This window comes from Oncorhynchus kisutch, unplaced genomic scaffold (assembly GCF_002021735.2).
Source record: "Oncorhynchus kisutch isolate 150728-3 unplaced genomic scaffold, Okis_V2 scaffold3968, whole genome shotgun sequence".
NCBI classification, from domain to species: Eukaryota; Metazoa; Chordata; class Actinopteri; order Salmoniformes; family Salmonidae; genus Oncorhynchus; species Oncorhynchus kisutch.
In genome coordinates this window covers 60,800-81,875 of record NW_022265913.1, presented here as the reverse complement: position 1 = coordinate 81,875, position 21,076 = coordinate 60,800, and the positions used below count along the sequence as shown (strand labels likewise).

Sequence of the window (21,076 nt, the reverse complement as noted above, 5' to 3'; positions counted from 1 at the left end):
GCATTTTATTTTACGTGAAAATACTAACATATTTTTTTATAAATTGACCAAGGGATCCATGGAATAAGTTTTGAGGGTTTATTACGATACAATGTCATATTATTCATTTTCCATGTCTGTTCTTAACCCTGGGCAACATGGGCCTGCGGAGGCTCACAGGGATATTGGTATCCACAGTACTCAACCAATTATACAGTTTTCAAGTCGATACATCTTGTATTCCTTAAAAATGTTTGGGGAACATAAATAAATAACTGAGCAAGAGGACAAGTACATTAGAGTGTCTAGTTTGAGAAACAGAAGCCTCACGAGTCCTCAACTGGCAGCTTCATTAATTAGTACCCGCAAAACACCAGTCTCAACGTCGGGACGACTCCGGGATTCTGGCCTTCTAGGCAGAGTTGCAAAGAAAAAGCCATATCTCAGACTGGCCAATAAAAGAAAAGATTAAGATGGGCAAAAGAACACAGACACTGAACAGAGGAACTCTGCCTAGAAGGCCAGCATCCCGGAGTCGCCTCTTCACTGTTGACGTTGAGACTGGACAGAGGAACTCTGCCTAGAAGGCCAGCATCCCGGAGTCGCCTCTTCACTGTTGAGACTGGTGTTTTGCGGGTACTATTTAATGAAGCTGAGAATTGAGGACTTGTGAGACATCTGTTTCTCAAACTAGACATTAATGTACTTGTCCTCTTGCTCAGTTGTGCACTGGGGCCTCCCACTCTTTCTATTCTGGTTAGAGTCAGTTTGCGCTGTTCTGTGAAGGGAGTAGTACACAGCATTGTACGAGATCTTCAGTTTCTTGGCAATTTCTCGCACGGAATAGCCTTCGTTTCTCAAAACAAGAATAGACTGATGAGTTTCAGAAGAAAGTTATTTGTTTCTGGCCATTTTGAGCCTGTAATCGAACTCACAAATGCTGAGGCTCCAGATACTCAACTAGTCTAAAGAAGGACAGTTTTATTGCTTCTTTTAATCAGAACAACAGTTTTCAGCTGTGCTAACATAATTGCAAAATTGTTTTCTAATGATCAATTAGCCTTTTTAAGGCCTCTGTACGCCTATGTAGATATTCCAATAAAGATTTTCCGTTTACATCTACAATAGTCATTTACAACATTCATTTACAACAATGTCTACACTGTATTTCTGATCAATTTGATGTTTTTTTAATTGACTTAAAAAATAAAAAAAATATTCAAAAACAAGGAAATTTCTAAGTGACCTCAAACTTTTGAACAGTAGTGTATGTATATAAAATAAATCATCCCTTTTACTCACCAATTTCGTGGTTTCCATTTGGGAGTTACAGTCTTGTCTCATCGCTGCAACTCCCGTACGGACTCGGGAGAGGCGAAGGTCGAGAGCCATGCGTCCCCTCCGTAACACGACCCAACCAAGCCGCACTGCTTCTTGACACAATTCCCGCTTAACCCGGAAGCCAGCCGCACCAATGTGTCGGAGGAAACACCGTACACCTGGCAACGGTGTCAGCGTGCGTGTGCCCGGTACGCCACAGGAGTCGCTAGAGCGCGATGGGACAAGAACATCCCGGCCGGCCAAACCCTCCCCTAACTCGGACAATGCTGGACCCCATGGGTCTCCCGGTCGCGGCCCGCTGCGACAGAGCCTGGACTCAAACCAGGATCTCTAATGGCACTGTGATGCAGTGCCTTAGATCACAGCGCCACTCGGGAAGCCTTAAAATTATACTTTTAACAATGTTTTGAAGCTAAAAAGTGTTTGTTCCTTTTGTTTACAAACATTGGAGTAAAACAAGGTTATATTATGAGTTCTGATGGGATACGACAATTGAACTAAGCACATGAGGCATTTATAAGTTAGATTCTTCAAGAATAATTGGATACTTATCAAGAATGTACAAGTCAGAAAATTTATGTAGCAAGTGCTGATTGGCCCTTTAAACGTATTTTCGTTATTGGCCAACCTAAAAAATATTTAATCAGAGTCGTTGCAATGTGAATGGGAGTCATCCAGACCACAAAATGTTGAAGTCATATTGTGATTCAGCTGCTCCCCTCCTTCCCTCATCTCTTCTAGTTTAGAGCATGGCTTGTCCTGTGGACTCCATTACCCAGAGTTCCACTGGTGCTGCAGTCATGACTCAGTGTATCGCTGCTTTACGTCATGGCTTGTCCTGTGGACTCCATTACCCAGAGTTCCACTGGTGCTGCAGTCATGACTCAGTGTATCGCTGCTTTACGTCATGGCTTGTCCTGTGGACTCCATTACCCAGAGTTCCACTGGTGCTGCAGTCATGACTCAGTGTATCGCTGCTTTACGTCATGGCTTGTCTCCCCTCTAATTTTCAATTTTTCCTTTTTTTATACTTAAAAAAAACTTGACTCAGTAGCTTGTTAGAAATGCCAAAGGTTATGCCTCTTCAATGATTGAACTTAGTTTATCTATTGAACAACAATTACATTTTAGGACTTTGTTTTTCTATCATAGCTTCATTTATTGTTTGCAACGGAAATGCATCAGGTCCTTGAGTTCCTATTGCAGCCAGCTACTGCATGGCTACTGCATGGCTACTGCATGTATGTGATTATTGTTGAGGCATTGCAGTAGGCGACTGTGAAAAAGGAGCTGATGTATTTTCCCTCTGGTGTATTTTGGGTTCTGGCTCTGCTTCCAGGAAGAGAGGCACTAAACAGCTAACCTTTTTAAAGCCTGTTTGCAGCTCAATACATCTGTTCTCATGTAATGCTTGCTGTAATATAATGCCTGTTAGTGTTTAGGAAGGCTGCTGATACAGAATGACTGTAGACAACATTAGATAACATTTTGTTTTGAAGTTTCCAAACGTAAACAACCATGATCTTAGGTCTTGGCCCAAATTAAATCCCCAACATGGATCTTGTGAGTGATGGGTCATTTTAGCTGTAAGTCTATGCTAGTCATTGTTGATATATTGAACATTTTATCTGCAGACAGTGAATGTGTTTTTAAAATGGAGAATGTTCTGGTTCATTCAGGGTGATGGACTAGACTCGTGTTACAGCTCCCTCTGCTGTTCATATGCAGAACACATTTGTCAGATTTAGATGAGATATTTTCATCCTGCTAAATGTTGGCCCAGTTCATCAGGATGGAGGAAATGCATGCCTCAGAGTTGATCATAATGTCATAGGATCCTGTCCTGTTACGTTGACATAGCTAGAGTATGTCATTAACCAACGCAAACACACTGACACCAAACAACTACCTACTCTACATATCCCATAACCCTCCTCTCTCTCTCTCTCTCCCCCTCTCTCTCTCCGTCTCTCCAGGGACCAGCAGCACCAACACAGTGAGTGGTCCAGGAGGCCAGGGTCCAGGAGACCAGGGTTCAGGGGGTCAGAACCAGGGCCAGCCTTCTCCCAACCCCCCTCAACAGGGCCGGAAGGGCACGTTCACCGACGACCTGCACAAGCTGGTTGACAACTGGGCCCGCGACGCCATCAGTCTGTCCCAGGGCAAGAGTCGCTCCAAACAGCAACAGCAACCCTCACAGGGTCACAGCTACCAGGTGAGTAAAGACAGACTTATTCATCTAAATAATGGAATGCTCAATCCTTACCAATATAGTCAGTGTTTGATTGTGTTGCTTATTGGAAATATAGATTACTGGAAGTGAATGGGAATGTTATGGGAATGTTATGGGGACGGGAATGTTATGGGGACGGGAATGTTATGGGAATGTTATGGGGACGGGAATGTTATGGGAATGTTATGGGGACGGGAATGTTATGGGGACGGGAATGTTATGGGGACGGGAATGTTATGGGGATGTTATGGGGACGGGAATGTGATGGGGACGGGAATGTGATGGGGACAGGAATGTTATGGGAATGTTATGGGGACGGGAATGTTATGGGAATGTTATGGGGACGGGAATGTTATGGGGACGGGAATGTTATGGGAATGTTATGGGGACTGGAATGTTATGGGGACGGGAATGTTATGGGGATGTTATGGGGACGGGAATGTTATGGGGACGGGAATGTTAAGGGGGCTGGAATGTTATAGGAATGTTATGGGGACGGGAATGTTATGGGAATGTTATGGGGACGGGAATGTTATGGGAATGTTATGGGGACGGGAATGTTATGGGAATGTTATGGGGACGAGAATGTTATGGGAATGTTATGGGGACGGGAATGTTATGGGGACGGGAATGTTATGGGGACGGGAATGTTATGGGAATGTTATGGGGACGAGAATGTTATGGGAATGTTATGGGGACGAGAATGTTATGGGAATGTTATGGGGACGGGAATGTTATGGGAATGTTATGGGGACGGGAATGTTATGGGGACGGGAATGTTATGGTGTTTATAAGCTGGAACATGAGTTGTTGATATGGGTCCTGGTCCAACCTCCACGTAGCATAGCTGAGAAAGCTCTGGCCACGTAATGTAAGTGCTATGCTAGTATGGATATTGGAGAGCAGCCATGCAGTATCTCACCCTGGTGTCTCTTCTCCCTCTCCAGGTGACCCCGTCCACCAACAAGGGCCGTAAGTTCTCCGCCCCGAGTCAGCTGTGCCCCAGCAACGCCTCTTCCACCCCCGCTACCTCTCTGGGAGGCCGCAAGGGCTCCTTGTGTCCCCCTCCCCAGTACGGCGGGGTTGGGGCATGCTACCCCTCCTCCACTGCACCTTACAGCAGCGCCCAGTGGGTGGGATCCACGGGGTCCACAGGGCCGGGACAGGGTCAGGCCGGTATGTTAGCCTCCTCTCAGCCCCTGGTTGCCTCCTCCTCGCAGTACCCCTCCTCTGCCACTGGGGGGCAGGGCTCCCTGCAGGGCTTCCATCACATCAGCACTTTGCAGAAATCCGTCAGCAACCCTGGAGGCCCCAACCTGAGGACCACGTAGTGGCCATGAGGGGATGCTAGCCATGCCGGGCTGAGAGACTGACAGACTGAGGGAGAGAGACATGAGGGGATGTTAGCCATGCCGGGCTGAGAGACTGACAGACTGAGGGAGAGAGACATGAGGAGAGAAGGGTGTCTGTGTTACAAGGGGGAGAGGGGCTTGTGTGTTACAAGGGGGAGAGGGGCTTGTGTGTTACAAGCGACATCATGGTTGGTGGGACTGTATTGAATGTGAATGAGCTGGCTGTGAAGAAGAGGAGGAGCAGGAGAGAGAAGAGTCAGCTGCTGTGTGAAATGGTGCACCACTCTGCCCTCTTCTGTTTCCCTGAAGGATAACAGGAGAGAGACACACTTCCCCTCTCCCCCCCACCCCGAGGTCAACTGTGGGCCTTGGGGGTCGAAGAAAGACGCAAAACGCGACAAGGAATACCAATGGACACGAGTGCAATGTGATGTGGCCAAAGAGGGTTAATGTGACAATTACTATTGTAAAATGTGTGTGTGTGTGTGTGTGTGTGGTGATGGGCTTTGTTCCTTCACTGTGACTGGCTTTTACATGTACTCTATAGTAGAGACCAGAGCCTTGTACTGATCTCAGAGAGGAGGGATGGAGCATAGTAACAGACCAAGGGGGTGGTGGTGTACTTATCGTTGGGGAGCTGCAGTACATAGCTAACCCCCTTTCTCCTCTCACCTATCTGAGCCCCCCCCCCTGCCTGTTCAGCTCCTCCTGCTGGTAACTGACCTCCAGAACAGAGCTTTAAGTGACTGTACAGTACTATACAGCTCCTCCTGTTGGTAACTGACCTCCAGAACAGAGCTTTAAGTGACTACAGTACTATACAGCTCCTCCTGCTGGTAACTGACCTCCAGAACAGAGCTTTAAGTAACTATACAGTACTATACAGCTCCTCCTGCTGGTAACTGACCTCCAGAACAGAGCTTTAAGTGACTGTACAGTACTATACAGCTCCTCCTGCTGGTAACTGACCTCCAGAACAGAGCTTTAAGTAACTACAGTACTATACAGCTCCTCCTGCTGGTAACTGACCTCCAGAACAGAGCTTTAAGTGACCGTACAGTACTATACAGCTCCTCCTGCTGGTAACTGACCTCCAGAACAGAGCTTTAAGTAACTACAGTACTATACAGCTCCTCCTGCTGGTAACTGACCTCCAGAACAGAGCTTTAAGTGACCGTACAGTACTATACAGCTCCTCCTGTTGGTAACTGACCTCCAGAACAGAGCTTTAAGTGACTGTACAGTGCTATACAGCTCCAGTAGCATGGTGAGGAGATGTGAGGAAGGTTATGGGGTCAAGGAATGAGCTTGTGAGGCTGAGGTGTGGGACTGGTGCCATGTATGTAGCTGGTCAGGCAGTCTTGACATCCGGAACCACATGTACTGCTATTCCTATATATAATTTAGGATGTTCATTGGTGTGTGTAAGTGGAGAGTCAGTAGAAAAGGCCTGGGGGTTCATACCCTACTCTACCCCTCCTGTTGCCATGGGATGCAATAAGAACACAGTAATAGAAACCTCCTCCTAAATATAATAAGAACCCATAAAGTGACCTTCATTAGGAAAAAAAACGATCCATGACCAGATTCAGAATGTCTTTTTTTATGATTTTTTAAGAGTTTGGGATTATGATGATTCCATGTTTATTAGTGTTTTAATTATTTTCCTCTGTCCCCATTGAACTGAGGAGACTCTTCTGTAGCATGATGAAAGGGTTAACACTAGGGTTGACCCTCCTATCCAGGAACTCTCTCTCAGTATAGGGCCTTTAAAGAAACTACATCTCTCAGTATAGGGCCTTTAAAGAAACTACATCTCCCAGTATAGGGCCTTTAAAGAAACTACATCTCTCAGTATAGGGCCTTTAAAGAAACTACATCTCCCAGTATAGGGCCTTTAAAGAAACTACATCTCCCAGTATAGGGCCTTTAAAGAAACTACATCTCCCAGTATAGGGCCTTTAAAGAACTACATCTCCCAGTATAGGGCCTTTAAAGAAACTACAACTCCCAGTATAGGGCCTTTAAAGAAACTACATCTCCCAGTATAGGGCCTTTAAAGAAACTACATCTCCCAGTATAGGCCTTTAAAGAAACTACAACTCCCCTCTCCATGCTAACCATCTCTTTACATGATTGGAGGGGAGTACTGTGTGTGAGACCCATCTATCCCAGTCTTAACTTCAGGCTTATAGTTACTCCATTTTAAAATGTGCTGTATCTGGGAGGCTGATGAGATCCCCATCCTGAAGCATAAAGTCTGTACAAGCTGGCTGGTAGTTCCCATCTACATATCCCTAATGAGAGAGCCCCCCTGAACTAACACAGACAGGACTGAAGTAGATTCTCTCAGACAGGAGTTGTTGACTGAAGTAGATTCTCTCAGACTCAACTCAATAGTCTTTTTTTTCACAGGTGGTTTAGCTCTGAGAGGGAATGCAGGGCTAACGGAAGGAGGTATGTCCTGTTGGCTCTCTGTGTCACACATGATATTGTTTTCACGGTTGTGAGTTAGGTTGGTGTTGGTCCTGCGTGGACCCAGAGAAGGACAGGTCTCGGTGGGGCAAGGAGAGGACTGGACATGGGCTGGGCTTGGAGGTAGGGTGGATGGTGGGGCAAGGAGAGGACTGGACGTGGGCTGGGTCTGGAGGTAGGGTGGATGGTGGGGCAAGGAGAGGACTGGATGTAGGCTGGGTCTGGAGGTAGGGTGGATGGTGGGGCAAGGAGAGGACTGGACGTGGGCTGGGTCTGGAGGTAGGGTGGATGGTGGGGCAAGGAGAGGACTGGACGTGGGCTGGGTCTGGAGGTAGGGTGGATGGTGGGGCAAGGAGAGGACTGGACGTGGGCTGGATGGTGGATGAAAAGTAATGCCTTGGATCTCCAGCAACACAACGCTGTCTGTCCTGAGGGCTTGTGAAGCTTTCAAACCTATGATCTATTAGTAACATAAAGCCTTTTATAATCATGATGTTGACAGCGTTTAGGGGCCTCGATCTCTCTACTTCGGAGTCTTTTCAATAGTGTGATTGAAAACAAAAATGTACATTATTATTCTATTTAAAAAAACATGAAAAAAGAAATGAAAAAAGAAAGTGTTCTGTATGGACCTGTATTTACCCATCAGTTTCTGATGTTGAAACACTGTGATTATTATAAATGTTGTTGGACAACATGAGTTTAAGAAGAAAAAAGCTAGAAAATAGAAACAAAAAGACAGTTGGAGGAAACGTTATGGTGGATTGGTAATACTTAGGCTGAACAAAAATACAAAGTAAAAGGCTAGCTATTTTCCTGATCCAGTACTTATCGAGGTCACTTTAACCTTTCTTCTCTTTGTACCTTCTTTATATTAGATACATGTGAATGTTAAATGGACTCAATTAACGTACTTGAATAGTAACTTGGGGTTGAGTGCCAAATACCACCCTATCCCCTACATGGTGTTCAACCTTTCACCAGGAGCCGATAAGACCTCGATCAGGGCCCATGGGGCTCTGGTCAAAAGTAGTGCACTATATAGGGGATAAGGTGCAATGTAGGACTCACCCTTGGTCTTTTCCGTCTCCTTTCGCCCCCCAGTACTCCAGTGAGAGCTCTGCTAGAGTTTCTAGTGCCTTCCATTATTTATTTAGCTTCTTTTTTTTAACCGTTTTTTTTTTACATGATGGAGTAACGGAAGTGCTGTTGATTTCTGCTACATTGAAGTGCTTTACTGGCTCTGTGGGTACAAAAGGCAAAGGTACACTGGGAAGGGGAGACGGGGGAAGGTGGGCTGTGGGGGTTTTGTTTCTTTGTGCCATTTATTGTTTTAGTATTGGGGTTAAATATATTTTGATTTGGGGGGCGGAAGACAAACTTAGTCCTAGACTCTGCAGAGAGTAGGAATGGATCTGATGGTGAAGCTTGGACAAACTCTGTATTTGGAACAGAGAAAGGAACGCAGACAACAGAACAACAGAGTGAGGCTGAACCAGGGTTACCTAACATTTCAAATCAAGGGTCTGTTAGGAACGGAATGCTTGACTGTTCCGTTTGTTCTAGTGTTCGGGGGACACGTTTCAGATACTAGAACCATTCATTCAGTATGCAAGAGCTCTCTAGCTAACACTGAGCCTATCATTAGACCCACTACAACAATCAGACTATCTTTACTGATGGCCTGTCCACGAAGCCTTGTGTGTGTCCCACACCAGGCAGCACGGTATACAAGCCTCGTGTTGGTGGTGAAAGAGAGGGGAGGAAGTGGGAGACTGATAGGAATAGAGAAGAGAAAGTCAGTCAGTGTGAAACGGTATTTGTGTGAATGTCTCAAAAGAGTTAAAACCAGATTGTGGTGTTTTATAGTTTACTAACCAGGCATAATGTGTGTCTACTGTCAGTGGGGCAGTCTTATGCTGTGTCCCCCAAATGACACCCTATTCCCTATATAGTGCACTACTTTTGACCAGCGCCCTATGGACCCTGGTCAAAAGTAGTGCACTGAATAGGGAATAGGGCATCATTTTGGATGTAGTCTTTACAGTAGTAGTTGTGACTGGGCCCTATGCCATTTAAGGTGGGTAAAGTGAAAGTGGAGTTGAGGTAGAAGCCAGGGCTAGTGGAGGCAGAAGAGGAGAGGTCAGGGGACTCTCTATCTCCAACACATGGCAGTAGTACTGTACGCTGTGCTGCTGGGTTTGACCAACAAGTGACTTCCTCATCACCAATGCAATGCTGGTTGTTCAAGCCCAGTTATTTCATCATCTGCTTAATGCTGCCCCAGTCTCTTTAATGAAACCACCTGTGGCTTTTAGTGCAGGTTTGTAGCTTGTTCTAAAGTAGCAGACAGTCTCACCACTCACAATGCAGACAAATAAATGGTTGGTTCCATCATTATTAGATTTATTCGACATGAATGTTTTAGTTTTTTGGTTGATGTCCTTCTGGTCTTTTTGGAAACCTTACAAAATGTTGTAATGATAGATGAACAGTGTCCGTATCTTTCTCGTTACCTGACAGTGTTGTAGACAGTAAAACTGGTCCAATCTGTGTACAACAGAATAGTTCATTAAGCCCCATATCCTTTTCAAAGCAACTGTACAAAACCATTACCTGGGGTCAAACATGTTTAAAACCGTAGAAAAGTGATTTTTAATAAACACTCGTCACCTTAACTACTGATTAGCTTACAGGGACTGCTAGATCTATCGCCTTCTGCTTAGCGCTTCAGTCGTCTCTCCTCACTGTAAACATGTCTGCTACGGGAAATCACTTGAAAACAGATGGTAGATTCTCAATAATTTTGTCTTTTCAGAGTGACTATGTTGTATCCTGGGTATTTAAAACCGTTAAAAACAGTTGGTTTTCTTTGTAAAACGTTTTGTGGATTGAACTTTTTGTTCTTACTGGAGGCCCTCAGTACAGCAGTACGGTACTTACTGGAGGCCCTCAGTACAGCAGTACGGTACTTACTGGAGGCCCTCAGTACAGCAGTACGGTACTTACTGGAGGCCCTCAGTACAGCAGTACGGTACTTACTGGAGGCCCTCAGTACAGCAGTACGGTACTTACTGGAGGCCCTCAGTACAGCAGTACAGTACTTACTGGAGGCCCTCAGTACAGCAGTACAGTACTTACTGGAGGCCCTCAGTACAGCAGTACAGTACTTACTGGAGGCCCTCAGTACAGTACTTACTGGAGGCCCTCAGTACAGCAGTACAGTACTTACTGGAGGCCCTCAGTACAGTACTTACTGGAGGCCCTCAGTACAGCAGTACAGTACTTACTGGAGGCCCTCAGTACTTAGCAAGTTTGGTTGAAGCTGTGAACGTGACAAAAAATAGTATTTTCTTAGTTCTTTTGTTGATGATCGATACTTTTGAAAAACAAAAACAAATAAGACCTTTACAATGCCACTGCCTCAGTGCCATTACCATGCAGTAATGACTTTAGCTTCATGAAAATCTGCTCTATCTAAAGAATACGGAGCAATATTTACAATGTTTACTTCCTCTTAACTAAGTGTCATACTGTATGATACAGTGGCTGCAATGCATAACATGCAATGGTGAACAGGTTATGGTGAGGTTACAGTAGTGAACAGGTTATGGTGAGGTTACAGTAGTGAACAGGTTACAATGGTGAACAGGTTATGGTGAGGTTACAGTAGTGAACAGGTTATGGTGAGGTTACAATGGTGAACAGGTTATGGTGAGGTTACAATGGTGAACAGGTTATGGTGAGATTACAATGGTGAACAGGTTATGGTGAGATTACAGTGGTGAACAGGTTATGGTGAGATTACAGTGGTGAACAGGTTATGGTGAGGTTACAATGGTGTAACTGAAGACCTCCTCTGATGAACATATTTACAGTAGCTCTGGTCCAGCTCTGTGCTCCAACGATCGTCGTTGTGAGAGAGTAGCCGAACCACGCCCTGGACCAGAGCTACATTTACAGTAGCTCTGGTCCAGCTCTGTGCTCCAATGATCGTCGTCGTGAGAGAGTAGCCGAACCACGTCCTGGACCAGAGCTACATTTACAGTAGCTCTGGTCCAGCTCTGTGCTCCAACGATCGTCGTCGTGAGAGAGTAGCTGAACCACGCCCTGGACCAGAGCTACATTTACATAGTTACAGAGGAGGGAAGTTACTGAATTTACAAAGCGTAATAATATACATTTTTACCATCCATTCAGAATCCCGATCGATTCTGCTACTTCTCCTGTTCTGTTCCTTGTTACTGTTACGTCACACCTCCTCCTTCGCCTTTCTGTAACTGATGTCCTGCAAAGTGCACATAAAATGTTGGAATGTCATTCAATTCAGCGTTGGTCTGACTGACACAGAAGTGGTTGAATAAAGAGCATGCTTGTTTCTCTAGCTACCATCTGGCATGTTACCTTTTCATCACAGCTTATTATACTGTAAAGTTATGACCACAAAACAACTCCAAACATGTACACAGCCACCCTCACAAAAACAAAACAATTCAAGTTGATTTAAAGTGTTTTGTTCTACTTATCAGATTTTTTAGTTTTTTTTTGCAATTTTATGTCTCAAACATCTAGTGACTTAATTCAATGGTTTTTCCTCGTGCTGTTTAACATTGTACAACAATGTTTTAGAATAATAGTCAAATGGAAAACCAAACGGAACCTGTTAGGAATCATTGGCAGCGTTTAACTGTTCTGCATTAAGTAGAGGCTGTTCAAGCTTCAAATAAAACTGCGCTTTGCGCTCCAATAAAATATATTTGTTACTTTATTTGTAAACTTAATAAATAAAAGTAATTTAAATTAATCAAGTTATTGGTCCTTTAATCTTGTCCTAATTGTTTGTTTTTATCCACATGTTTTAGTACCATCCACTACCACATGGGGGCAGTATATGACATACTGTACTGTGCACTCGGAAAGTATTCAGACCCCTTGACTTTACAGACTTGTTCTAAAATGTATTAAATAAATACAAAATCATCATCAATCTACACACAATACCCCATTATGACAAAGCGAAAAAATATGATTTTCCCCATCCAACCTGATAGACACTCCCCATCCAACCTGATAGACACTCCCCATCCAACCTGATAGACACTCCCCATCCAACCTGATAGACACTCCCCATCCAACCTGATAGACACTCCCCATCTAACCTGATAGACACTCCTCATCCAACCTGATAGACACTCCCCATCCAACCTGATAGACACTCCCCATCCAACCTGATAGACACTCCCCATCCAACCTGATAGTCACTCCCCATCCAACCTGATAGACACTCCCCATCCAACCTGATAGACACTCCCCATCCAACCTGATAGACACTCCCCATCCAACCTGATAGACACTCCCCATCCAACCTGATAGACACTCCCCATCCAACCTGATAGAGCTTGAGAGGATCTGCAGAGAAACTCCCCGAATACTGGTGTGCCAAGCTTGAATTGTCACCCAAGAAGACTTGAGGCTGTAAATCGCTGCAAAAGGTGCTTCAACAAAGTACTGAGTAAAGGGTCTGAATGCTTATGTAAATGTGAGTATTTTTTTTTTTTTTGAATAAATTAGAAAAAAGAAAACGATTGTATGTAGATTGATGAGGGAAAATTATTTAATTCATTTTAGAATAAGGCTGTAACGTCACAAAATGTGGAACAAGTCAAGGTCTGAATACTTTCCGAATGCACTGTAGTTCTCCCAGGCCTAAGAGAGAAACTCAGTAGACTTTTGCATCTCATATAGTAACTCCCTCTTTCGCTCTCTCTCTCTCTCTCTCTCTCTCTCTATATATATATATATAAAGTTGATTTAAAGTGTATATATATATATACACACACATACTGCTCCAAAAACTAAAGGGAACACTAAAATAACACATCCTAGATCTGAATGAATGAAATATTCTTATTAAATACTTTTTTCTTTACATAGTTGAATGTGCTGACAACAAAATCACACAAAAATTATCAATGGAAATCAAATTTATCAACCCATGGAGGTCTGGATTTGGAGTCACACACTACAGGCTGATCCAACTTTGATGTAATGTCCTTAAAACAAGTCAAAATGAGGTGTGTGTGGCCTCCACGTGCCTGTATGACCTCCCTACAACGCCTGGGCATGCTCCTGATGAGGTGACTGATGGTCTCCTGAGGGATCTCCTCCCAGACCTGGACTAAAGCATCCGCCAACTCCTGGACAGTCTGTGGTACAACGTGGCGTTGGTGGATGGAGCGAGACATGATGTCCCAGATGTGCTCAATTGGATTCAGGTCTGGGGAACGGGCGGGCCAGTCCATAGCATCAATGCCTTCCTCTTGCAGGAACTGCTGACACACTCCAGCCACATGAGGTCTAGCATTGTCTTGCATTAGGAGGAACCCAGGGCCAGCCGCACCAGCATATGGTCTCACAAGGGGTCTGAGGATCTCATCTCGGTACCTAATGGCAGTCAGGCTACCTCTGGCGAGCACATGGAGGGCTGTGCGGCCCCCCCAAAGAAGTGCCACCCCACACCATGACTGACCCACCGCCAAACCGGTCATGCTGGAGGATGTTGTAGGCAGCAGAACGTTCTCCACGGCGTCTCCAGACTCTGTCACGTCTGTCACATGTGCTCAGTGTGAACCTGCTTTCATCTGTGAAGAGCACAGGGCGCCAGTGGCGAATTTGCCAATCTTGGTGTTCTCTGGCAAATGCCAAACGTCCTGCACGGTGTTGGGCTGTAAGCACAACCCCCACCTGTGGATGTCGGGCCCTCATACCACCCCCATGGAGTCTGTTTCTGACCGTTTGAGCAGACACATGCACATTTGTGGCCTGCTGGAGGTCATTTTGCAGGGCTCTGGCAGTGCTCCTCCTGCTCCTCCTTGCTCAAAGGCGGAGGTAGCGGTCCTGCTGCTGGGTTGTTGCCCTCCTACGGCCTCCTCCACGTCTCCTGATGTACTGGCCTGTCTCCTGGTAGCGCCTCTATGCTCTGGACACTATGCTGACAGACACAGCAAACCTTTTTGCCACAGCTCGCATTGATGTGCCATCCTGGATGAGCTGCACTACCTGAGCCACTTGTGTGGGTTGTGGACTCTCATGCTACCACTAGAGTGAAAGCACCGCCAGCATTCAAAAGTGACCAAAACATCAGCCAGGAAGCATAGGAACTGAGAAGTGGTCTGTGGTTACCACCTGCAGAACCACTCCTTTATTGGGGGTGTCTTGCTAATTGCCTATAATTTCCACCTGTTGTCTATTCCATTTGCACAACAGCATGTGAAATGTATTGATGATTGATGTATTCATTCAGTTTGATTTCACAGAAGTGTGATTGACTTGGAGTGACATTGTGTTGTTTAAGTGTTCCCTTTATTTTTTTGAGCAGTGTATATAAACTCAGCAAAAAAAGAAACGTCCCTTTTTCAGGACCCTGTCTTTTAAAGATAATTCGTAAAAATCCAAATAACTAAACAGATCTTTATTGTAAAGGGTTTAAACACTGTTTCCCATGCTTGTTCAATGAACCATAAACAATTAATGAACATTCACCATTAGGACACGAACAGCTTACAGACGGTAGGCAATTAAGGTCACAGTTATGAAAAATTAGGACACTAAAGAGGCCTTTCTACTGACTCTGGAAAAACACCAAAAGAAAGATGCTCAGGGTCCCTGCTCATCTGCGTGAATGTGCCTTAGGCATGCTGCAAGGAGGCATAAGGACTGCATATGTGGCCAGGGAAATAAATTGCAATGTCCGTACTGTGAGATGCCTAAGATAGCGCTACAGGACGGACAGCTGATCGTCCTCTCAATGGCAGACCACATGTAACAACACCTGCACAGGATCGGTACTGCCGAACCGGTACAGGTACAGGATGGCAACAACAACTGCCAGAGTTACACCAGGAACGCACAATCCCTCCATCAGTGCTCAGACTGTCTGCAATAGGCTGAGAGATGCTGGACTGAGGGCTTGTAGGCCTGTTGTAAGGCAGGTCCTCACCAAACATCACCGGCAACAACGTCGCCTATGGGCACAAACCGTCACTGGACCAGATAGGACTGGCAAAAAGTGCTCTTCACTGACGAGTCGCGGTCTCACCAGGGGTGATGGTCGGATTCGCGTTTATCGTTGAAGGAATGAATGAAGGAAGGAATGAGCGTTACACTGAGGCCTGTACGATTTGGAGGTGGAGGGTCCATCATGGTCTGGGGCAGTGTGTCACAGCATCATCGGACTGAGCTTGTTGTCATTGCAGGCAATCTCAACGCTGTGCGTTACAGGGAAGACATCCTCCTCCCTCATGTGGTACCCTTCCTGCAGGCTCATCCTGACATGACCCTCCAGCATGACAATGCCACCAGCCATACTTCTTGTTCTGTGCGTGAATTCCAGGAAGACAGGAATGTCAGTGTTCTGCCATGGCCAGTGAAGAGCCCGAATCTCAATCCCATTGAGCAGGTCCGGGACCTGTTAGATCGGAGGGTGAGGGCTAGGGGCCTTGGTGGAAGAGTGGGGTAACATCTCACAGCAAGAACTGGCAAATCTGCAGCTAGTGGCCACAACAGATACTGAATGTTACTTTTCATTTTGACCCCCCCCCCCCCCCCTTTGTTCAGGGACAGATTATTCCATTTCTGTTAGTCACACGTCTCTGGAACTTGTTCAGTTTGTCTGTTGTTGAATCTAACTAATATTTACACATTAAGTTTGCTGAAAATAAACGCAGTTGACAGTGAGAGCATGTTTATTTGTTGAGTTTATATACAGTTGAAGTCGGAAGTTAACATACACTTAGGTTGGAGTCATTAAAACTCGTTTTTCAACCACTCCACAAATGTCTTGTTGACAAACTATAGTTTTGGCAAGTTGGTTAGGACATCTACTTGTTCCAACTATTTGGAACATGGAAATGTTCCAACTATTGTTTACATACAGATTATTTCACTTATAATTCACTGTATCACAATTCCAGTGGGTCAGAAGTGTAAGTTGACTGGTGCCTTTAAACAGCTTGGAAAATTCCCCAAAATTATGTCATGGCTTTAGAAGCTTCTCATAGGCTAATTGACTTCATTTGAGTCAATTGGAGGTGTACCTGTGGATGTATTTCTAGGCCTACCTTCAAATTTGTAGACCTCCACAAATTTGGTTCATTTGGAGCAATTTCCAAATGCTTGAAGGTACCATGTTCATCTGTACAAACAAAAGTAAGTATAAACACCATGGGACCACGCAGACGACGTACCGCTCAGGAGACGCGTTCTGTCTCCTAGAGATTAACCTACTTTGGTGCGAAAAGTGCAAATCAATCCCAGAACAACAGCAAAGGACCTTGTGAAGATGCTGGAGGAAACGGGTACAAAAGTATCTATATCCACATTAAAACGAGTCCTATATCGACATAACCTGAAAGGCCACTCAGCAAGGAAGAAGCCACTGCTCCAAAACCACCATAAAAAAGCCAGACTACGGTTTGCAACTGCACATGGGGACAAAGATTGTACTTTTTGCAGAAATGTTCTCTGGTCTGATGAAACAAAAATAGAACTGTTTGGCCATAATGACCATCGTATTGTTTGGAGAAAAAACGGGGAGGCTTGTAAGCCGAAGAACACCATCCCAACCGTGAAGCGGGGTGCTCATGTTGTGTGGTGCTTTGCTGCAGGAGGGACTGGTGTACTTCACAAAATAGATGTCATTATGAGGAAGGACAATTATGTGGAGATATTAAAGCAACATCTCAAGACATCAGTCAAGTTAAATCTAGGTCGCAAATGGGTCTTCCAAATGGACAATGACCCCAAGCATACTTCCAAATTTGTGGCAAAATGGCTTAAGGACAACAAAGTCAAGGTATTGGAGTGGCCATCACAAAGCCCTGATCTCAATCCTATAGAACATTTGTGGGCAGAACTGAAAAAGTGTGTGTGAGTAAGTTGACCTACAAACCTGACTCAGTTACACCAGCTCTGTCAGGAGGAATGGGACAAAATTCACCCAACTTGTGGGAAGCTTGTGGAAGGCTACCAGAAACATTTGACCCAAGTTAAACAATCTAAAGCAATGCTACCAAATACTAAATGAGTGTATGTCAACTTCTGACCCACTGGGAATGTGATGAAAGAAATAAAGGCTGAAATAAATCATTCTCTCTACTATTGTTCTGACATTTCACGTTCTTAAAATAAAGTGGTGATCCTAACTGACCTAAGACAGGGAATTTTTACTAGGATTAAATGTCAGGAATTGTGATAAACTTAGTTAGCTAAGGTGTATGTAAACTCCCTGCTTCTACTGTAAATAGGTATATCATAACTGATTTGGGATCAGTTTTGCTGTTTAGATCACAATATATAACAGAAGGGACCTGATCCTAGATCAGCACGTTTGCCCTGAGACGCTTTATACTGGACATAAGACCTCTCTGTTTCTATAAACGGTTGGCTGGGCAATACTGAAACATACTATTTGATCGTGTTACAGGTTGCACAATACATTATTATAGACAGACAGACTGAATGACTTACGCTTGTGACTGAGAGCCAATTGGGAGGCAGGCTGGTGGGAGACTGGGAAAACTAGTGTTTGTCAGTCGTCATGGATTCTGTGGAAAGAATGAAGTCGATGGGAAGCGGGGAAGGAAAAGGGAATTCCGTTAGGAACAATATTCCACAACAGAGCTGCACTACCCTGATATAAATCACAGAGGAATAAGGCTCCCTCCCAAGTGGCACACCATTCTCTATGTAGTGCACTGCTTTTAACCAGGGCCCTGTGCAAAAGTAGTGCCCTATGTAGGGAATAGGGTACCATTTGGGACAGAACCACGAGCTCCTCTCCATGCACTCACCACTAGTGGCTAATCAAGTAACCATTCACGTCTGAGACCAATAGAAAGCCGTCAAGGGAAGGAAATGCATTGTTTCTTCGGTTGATTGAGTGTTTTTATACGTCATTAAAATAATGAGTGATTGTATGAAATCAGGGCGGTCATCTTGTTAACGGTACCTCCTTATCTGATGAAAATGTATTTTCTTATCCAGACATGTCCTCCAAGAACACGCACTGCATAGGACTCAGTTAGTGCCTTGCGTTCCTCTGTGTGTGTGTGTGTGTGGTGTATTGGTGTGGTGTGTGTGTGCGCGTGTGCGCTGCCTCAGCTCAACAGATTGACACAGTCATGTCTGTCCCATGTTGGCTGAAGTAGGCAATGTGCATTCCTCTGATTCTCTTGTATTTGTGCTGAGTAGATGCCCCCCCCCCCCACCATAGGAAGGTGGAACTTGGCAGTCCTCCCCCTGTTTCATGACATACAGTATTTTCCCCTCACTGTGCTTTTGTTGCCAAATTATGAACCCTGTTGGGCTGGACTGAGATCCTGTAGAGGCTGGCACCCTCATCACACCAGATAGGTGCAGTGAAATGTGTTGTTTTACAGGGTCAGCCATAGTAGTATGGCACCCCTGGAGCAAATTAGGGTTAAGTGCTTTGCTCAAGGGCACATTGGCAGATTTGTTTACCCTGTCGGCTCGGGTATTCAAACCTTTTCAGTTACTTGCCAAACTCTATCCGCTAGGCTACCTGCCCCCAAGGGTAGGAGTGCTGTTCTGGAATCAGGTTCCTCCCCCTGTTCATATAATCATATTCACTAGGATCTAGAACACATCCTGGATCAGCACTCTGAGATGTTGAGTCCCTCATCAGTCCAGACCTGAGGAAAGAGCCAACCTGTGGTGGAAAAAGCTCACTGAGAATCATCCGGTAGACCGTCACTTATCTGCTAACTGACGGAAATGTAACATGTTGACTAATTCATGTTCTCTCCTTCAATCTCTAGAGGTTTGTTACACCTGGTGGGATGATACAAGGAGGTCGCCTGTCACCTCTAGGTTTTAATCTGCCATTAGAACCTTAGGCGTCAGTCTATATAAAGACCTTTCAACGAGATCTTCCTGTTTCCTGATATTTGCACGGGAAGGTTATCCCAGTGAGAGTTTTATATGGACAAACTCACTGTCCTCATTCTGGGTGAAGAGGAGGGCTTTCTTTCCTCTCGTGAGGCTTGGGAGATGGTACGGGGCAAGCCGAGCTCCTCTGACCCCTGTATGAAGAACCATTGAACAAATATAGGCTAGACTAGATTGTACTCAAATGTCCATTTGAGTAATTGAGAAAATGTTCTCTTAAAAATAAATAGCTGTCAAAGTAAATTAAGCCTCGTTAATCTAAAGACGAGAAATGACCCTGCTTTAAAACAGTAGCCCCTGCTTTAAAACAGTAGCCCCTGCTTCAAAACAGTAGCCCCTGCTTTAAAACAGTAGCCCCTGCTTCAAAACAGTAGCCCCTGCTTCAAAACAGTAGCCCCTGCTTTAAAACAGTAGCCCCTGCTTCAAAACAGTAGCCCCTGCTTTAAAACAGTAGCCCCTGCTTCAAAACAGTAGCCCCTGCTTTAAAACAGTAGCCCCTGCTTCAAAACAGTAGCCCCTGCTTTAAAACAGTAGCCCCTGCTTTAAAACAGTAGCCCCTGCTTCAAAACAGTAGCCCCTGCTTCAAAACAGTAGCCCCTGCTTCAAAACAGTAGCCCCTGCTTCAAAACAGTAGCCCCTGCTTCAAAACAGTAGCCCCTGCTTCAAAACAGTAGCCCCTGCTTCAAAACAGTAGCCCCTGCTTCAAAACAGTAGCCCCTGCTTCAAAACAGTAGCCCCTGCTTTAAAACAGTAGCCCCTGCTTCAAAACAGTAGCCCCTGCTTTAAAACAGTAGCCCCTGCTTCAAAACAGTAGCCCCTGCTTTAAAACAGTAGCCCCTGCTTCAAAACAGTAGCCCCTGCTTTAAAACAGTAGCCCCTGCTTCAAAACAGTAGCCCCTGCTTCAAAACAGTAGCCCCTGCTTCAAAACAGTAGCCCCTGCTTTAAAACAGTAGCCCCTGCTTTAAAACAGTAGCCCCTGCTTCAAAACAGTAGCCCCTGCTTTAAAACAGTAGCCCCTGCTTTAAAACAGTAGCCCCTGCTTTAAAACAGTAGCCCCTGCTTCAAAACAGTAGCCCCTGCTTCAAAACAGTAGCCCCTGCTTTAAAACAGTAGCCCCTGCTTCAAAACAGTAGCCCCTGCTTTAAAACAGTAGCCACTGCTTCAAAACAGTAGCCCCTGCTTCAAAACAGTAGCCCAACAGTAGGGTGCCAAATCAAAAACGCATATTTTTACCAATACTGTAGATCAATATGTTAATTGTGTAGATACTCCTCTAAGAAAACCTACGGTCCAAACCTCATGTCTCTATCATAATCTGTTCAGAAGATATTGGAGTTTTTATCGTTGTAGGATGATGGCCAGAATTAGAGTAACTAAATCAATGGAGGCCAGATGAAAGGTTGTTAAAAAAACAGGAAGATTGCGTCTGGTCAGCAAGGCTGGATTCTGTGTGAGAATGAAAGGCAACTGGCAACCTGACAGGATCCCTTTCCCGTTGGTCTCGTCTTCTTTCTACTCCAACCTGACAGGATCCCTTTCCCGTTGGTCTCGTCTTCTTTCTACTCCAACCTGACAGGATCCCTTTCCCGTTGGTCTCGTCTTCTTTCTACTCCAACCTGACAGGATCCCGTTGGTCTCATCTTCTTTCTACTCCAACCTGACAGGATCCCTTTCCCGTTGGTCTCGTCTTCTTTCTACTCCAACCTGACAGGATCCCTTTCCCGTTGG

The 21,076-nt window shown here is 45.1% G+C and overlaps 1 protein-coding gene across 14 annotated transcripts in view; it reads left to right on the top strand.

Annotated features, from left to right (window-relative positions):
• Positions 1 to 12,184, top strand: part of LOC109880172 (serine/threonine-protein kinase WNK1) — a 180,446-nt gene extending 168,262 nt beyond the window's left edge. For 12 of the 14 annotated variants that reach the window (XM_031821380.1, XM_031821382.1, XM_031821383.1 and 9 more), the window contains 2 exons: positions 3,297 to 3,535; positions 4,501 to 12,184. In XM_031821380.1, the coding sequence (XP_031677240.1) occupies positions 3,297 to 3,535; positions 4,501 to 4,884 (623 nt within the window). In that variant the 3' untranslated portion in view covers positions 4,885 to 12,184. The remainder of the gene's footprint in view (positions 1 to 3,296; positions 3,536 to 4,500) is intronic. The other 2 variants (XR_004209150.1, XR_004209149.1) reach the window with 2 other exon arrangements.
• Positions 12,185 to 21,076: the final 8,892 nt, after the last annotated feature.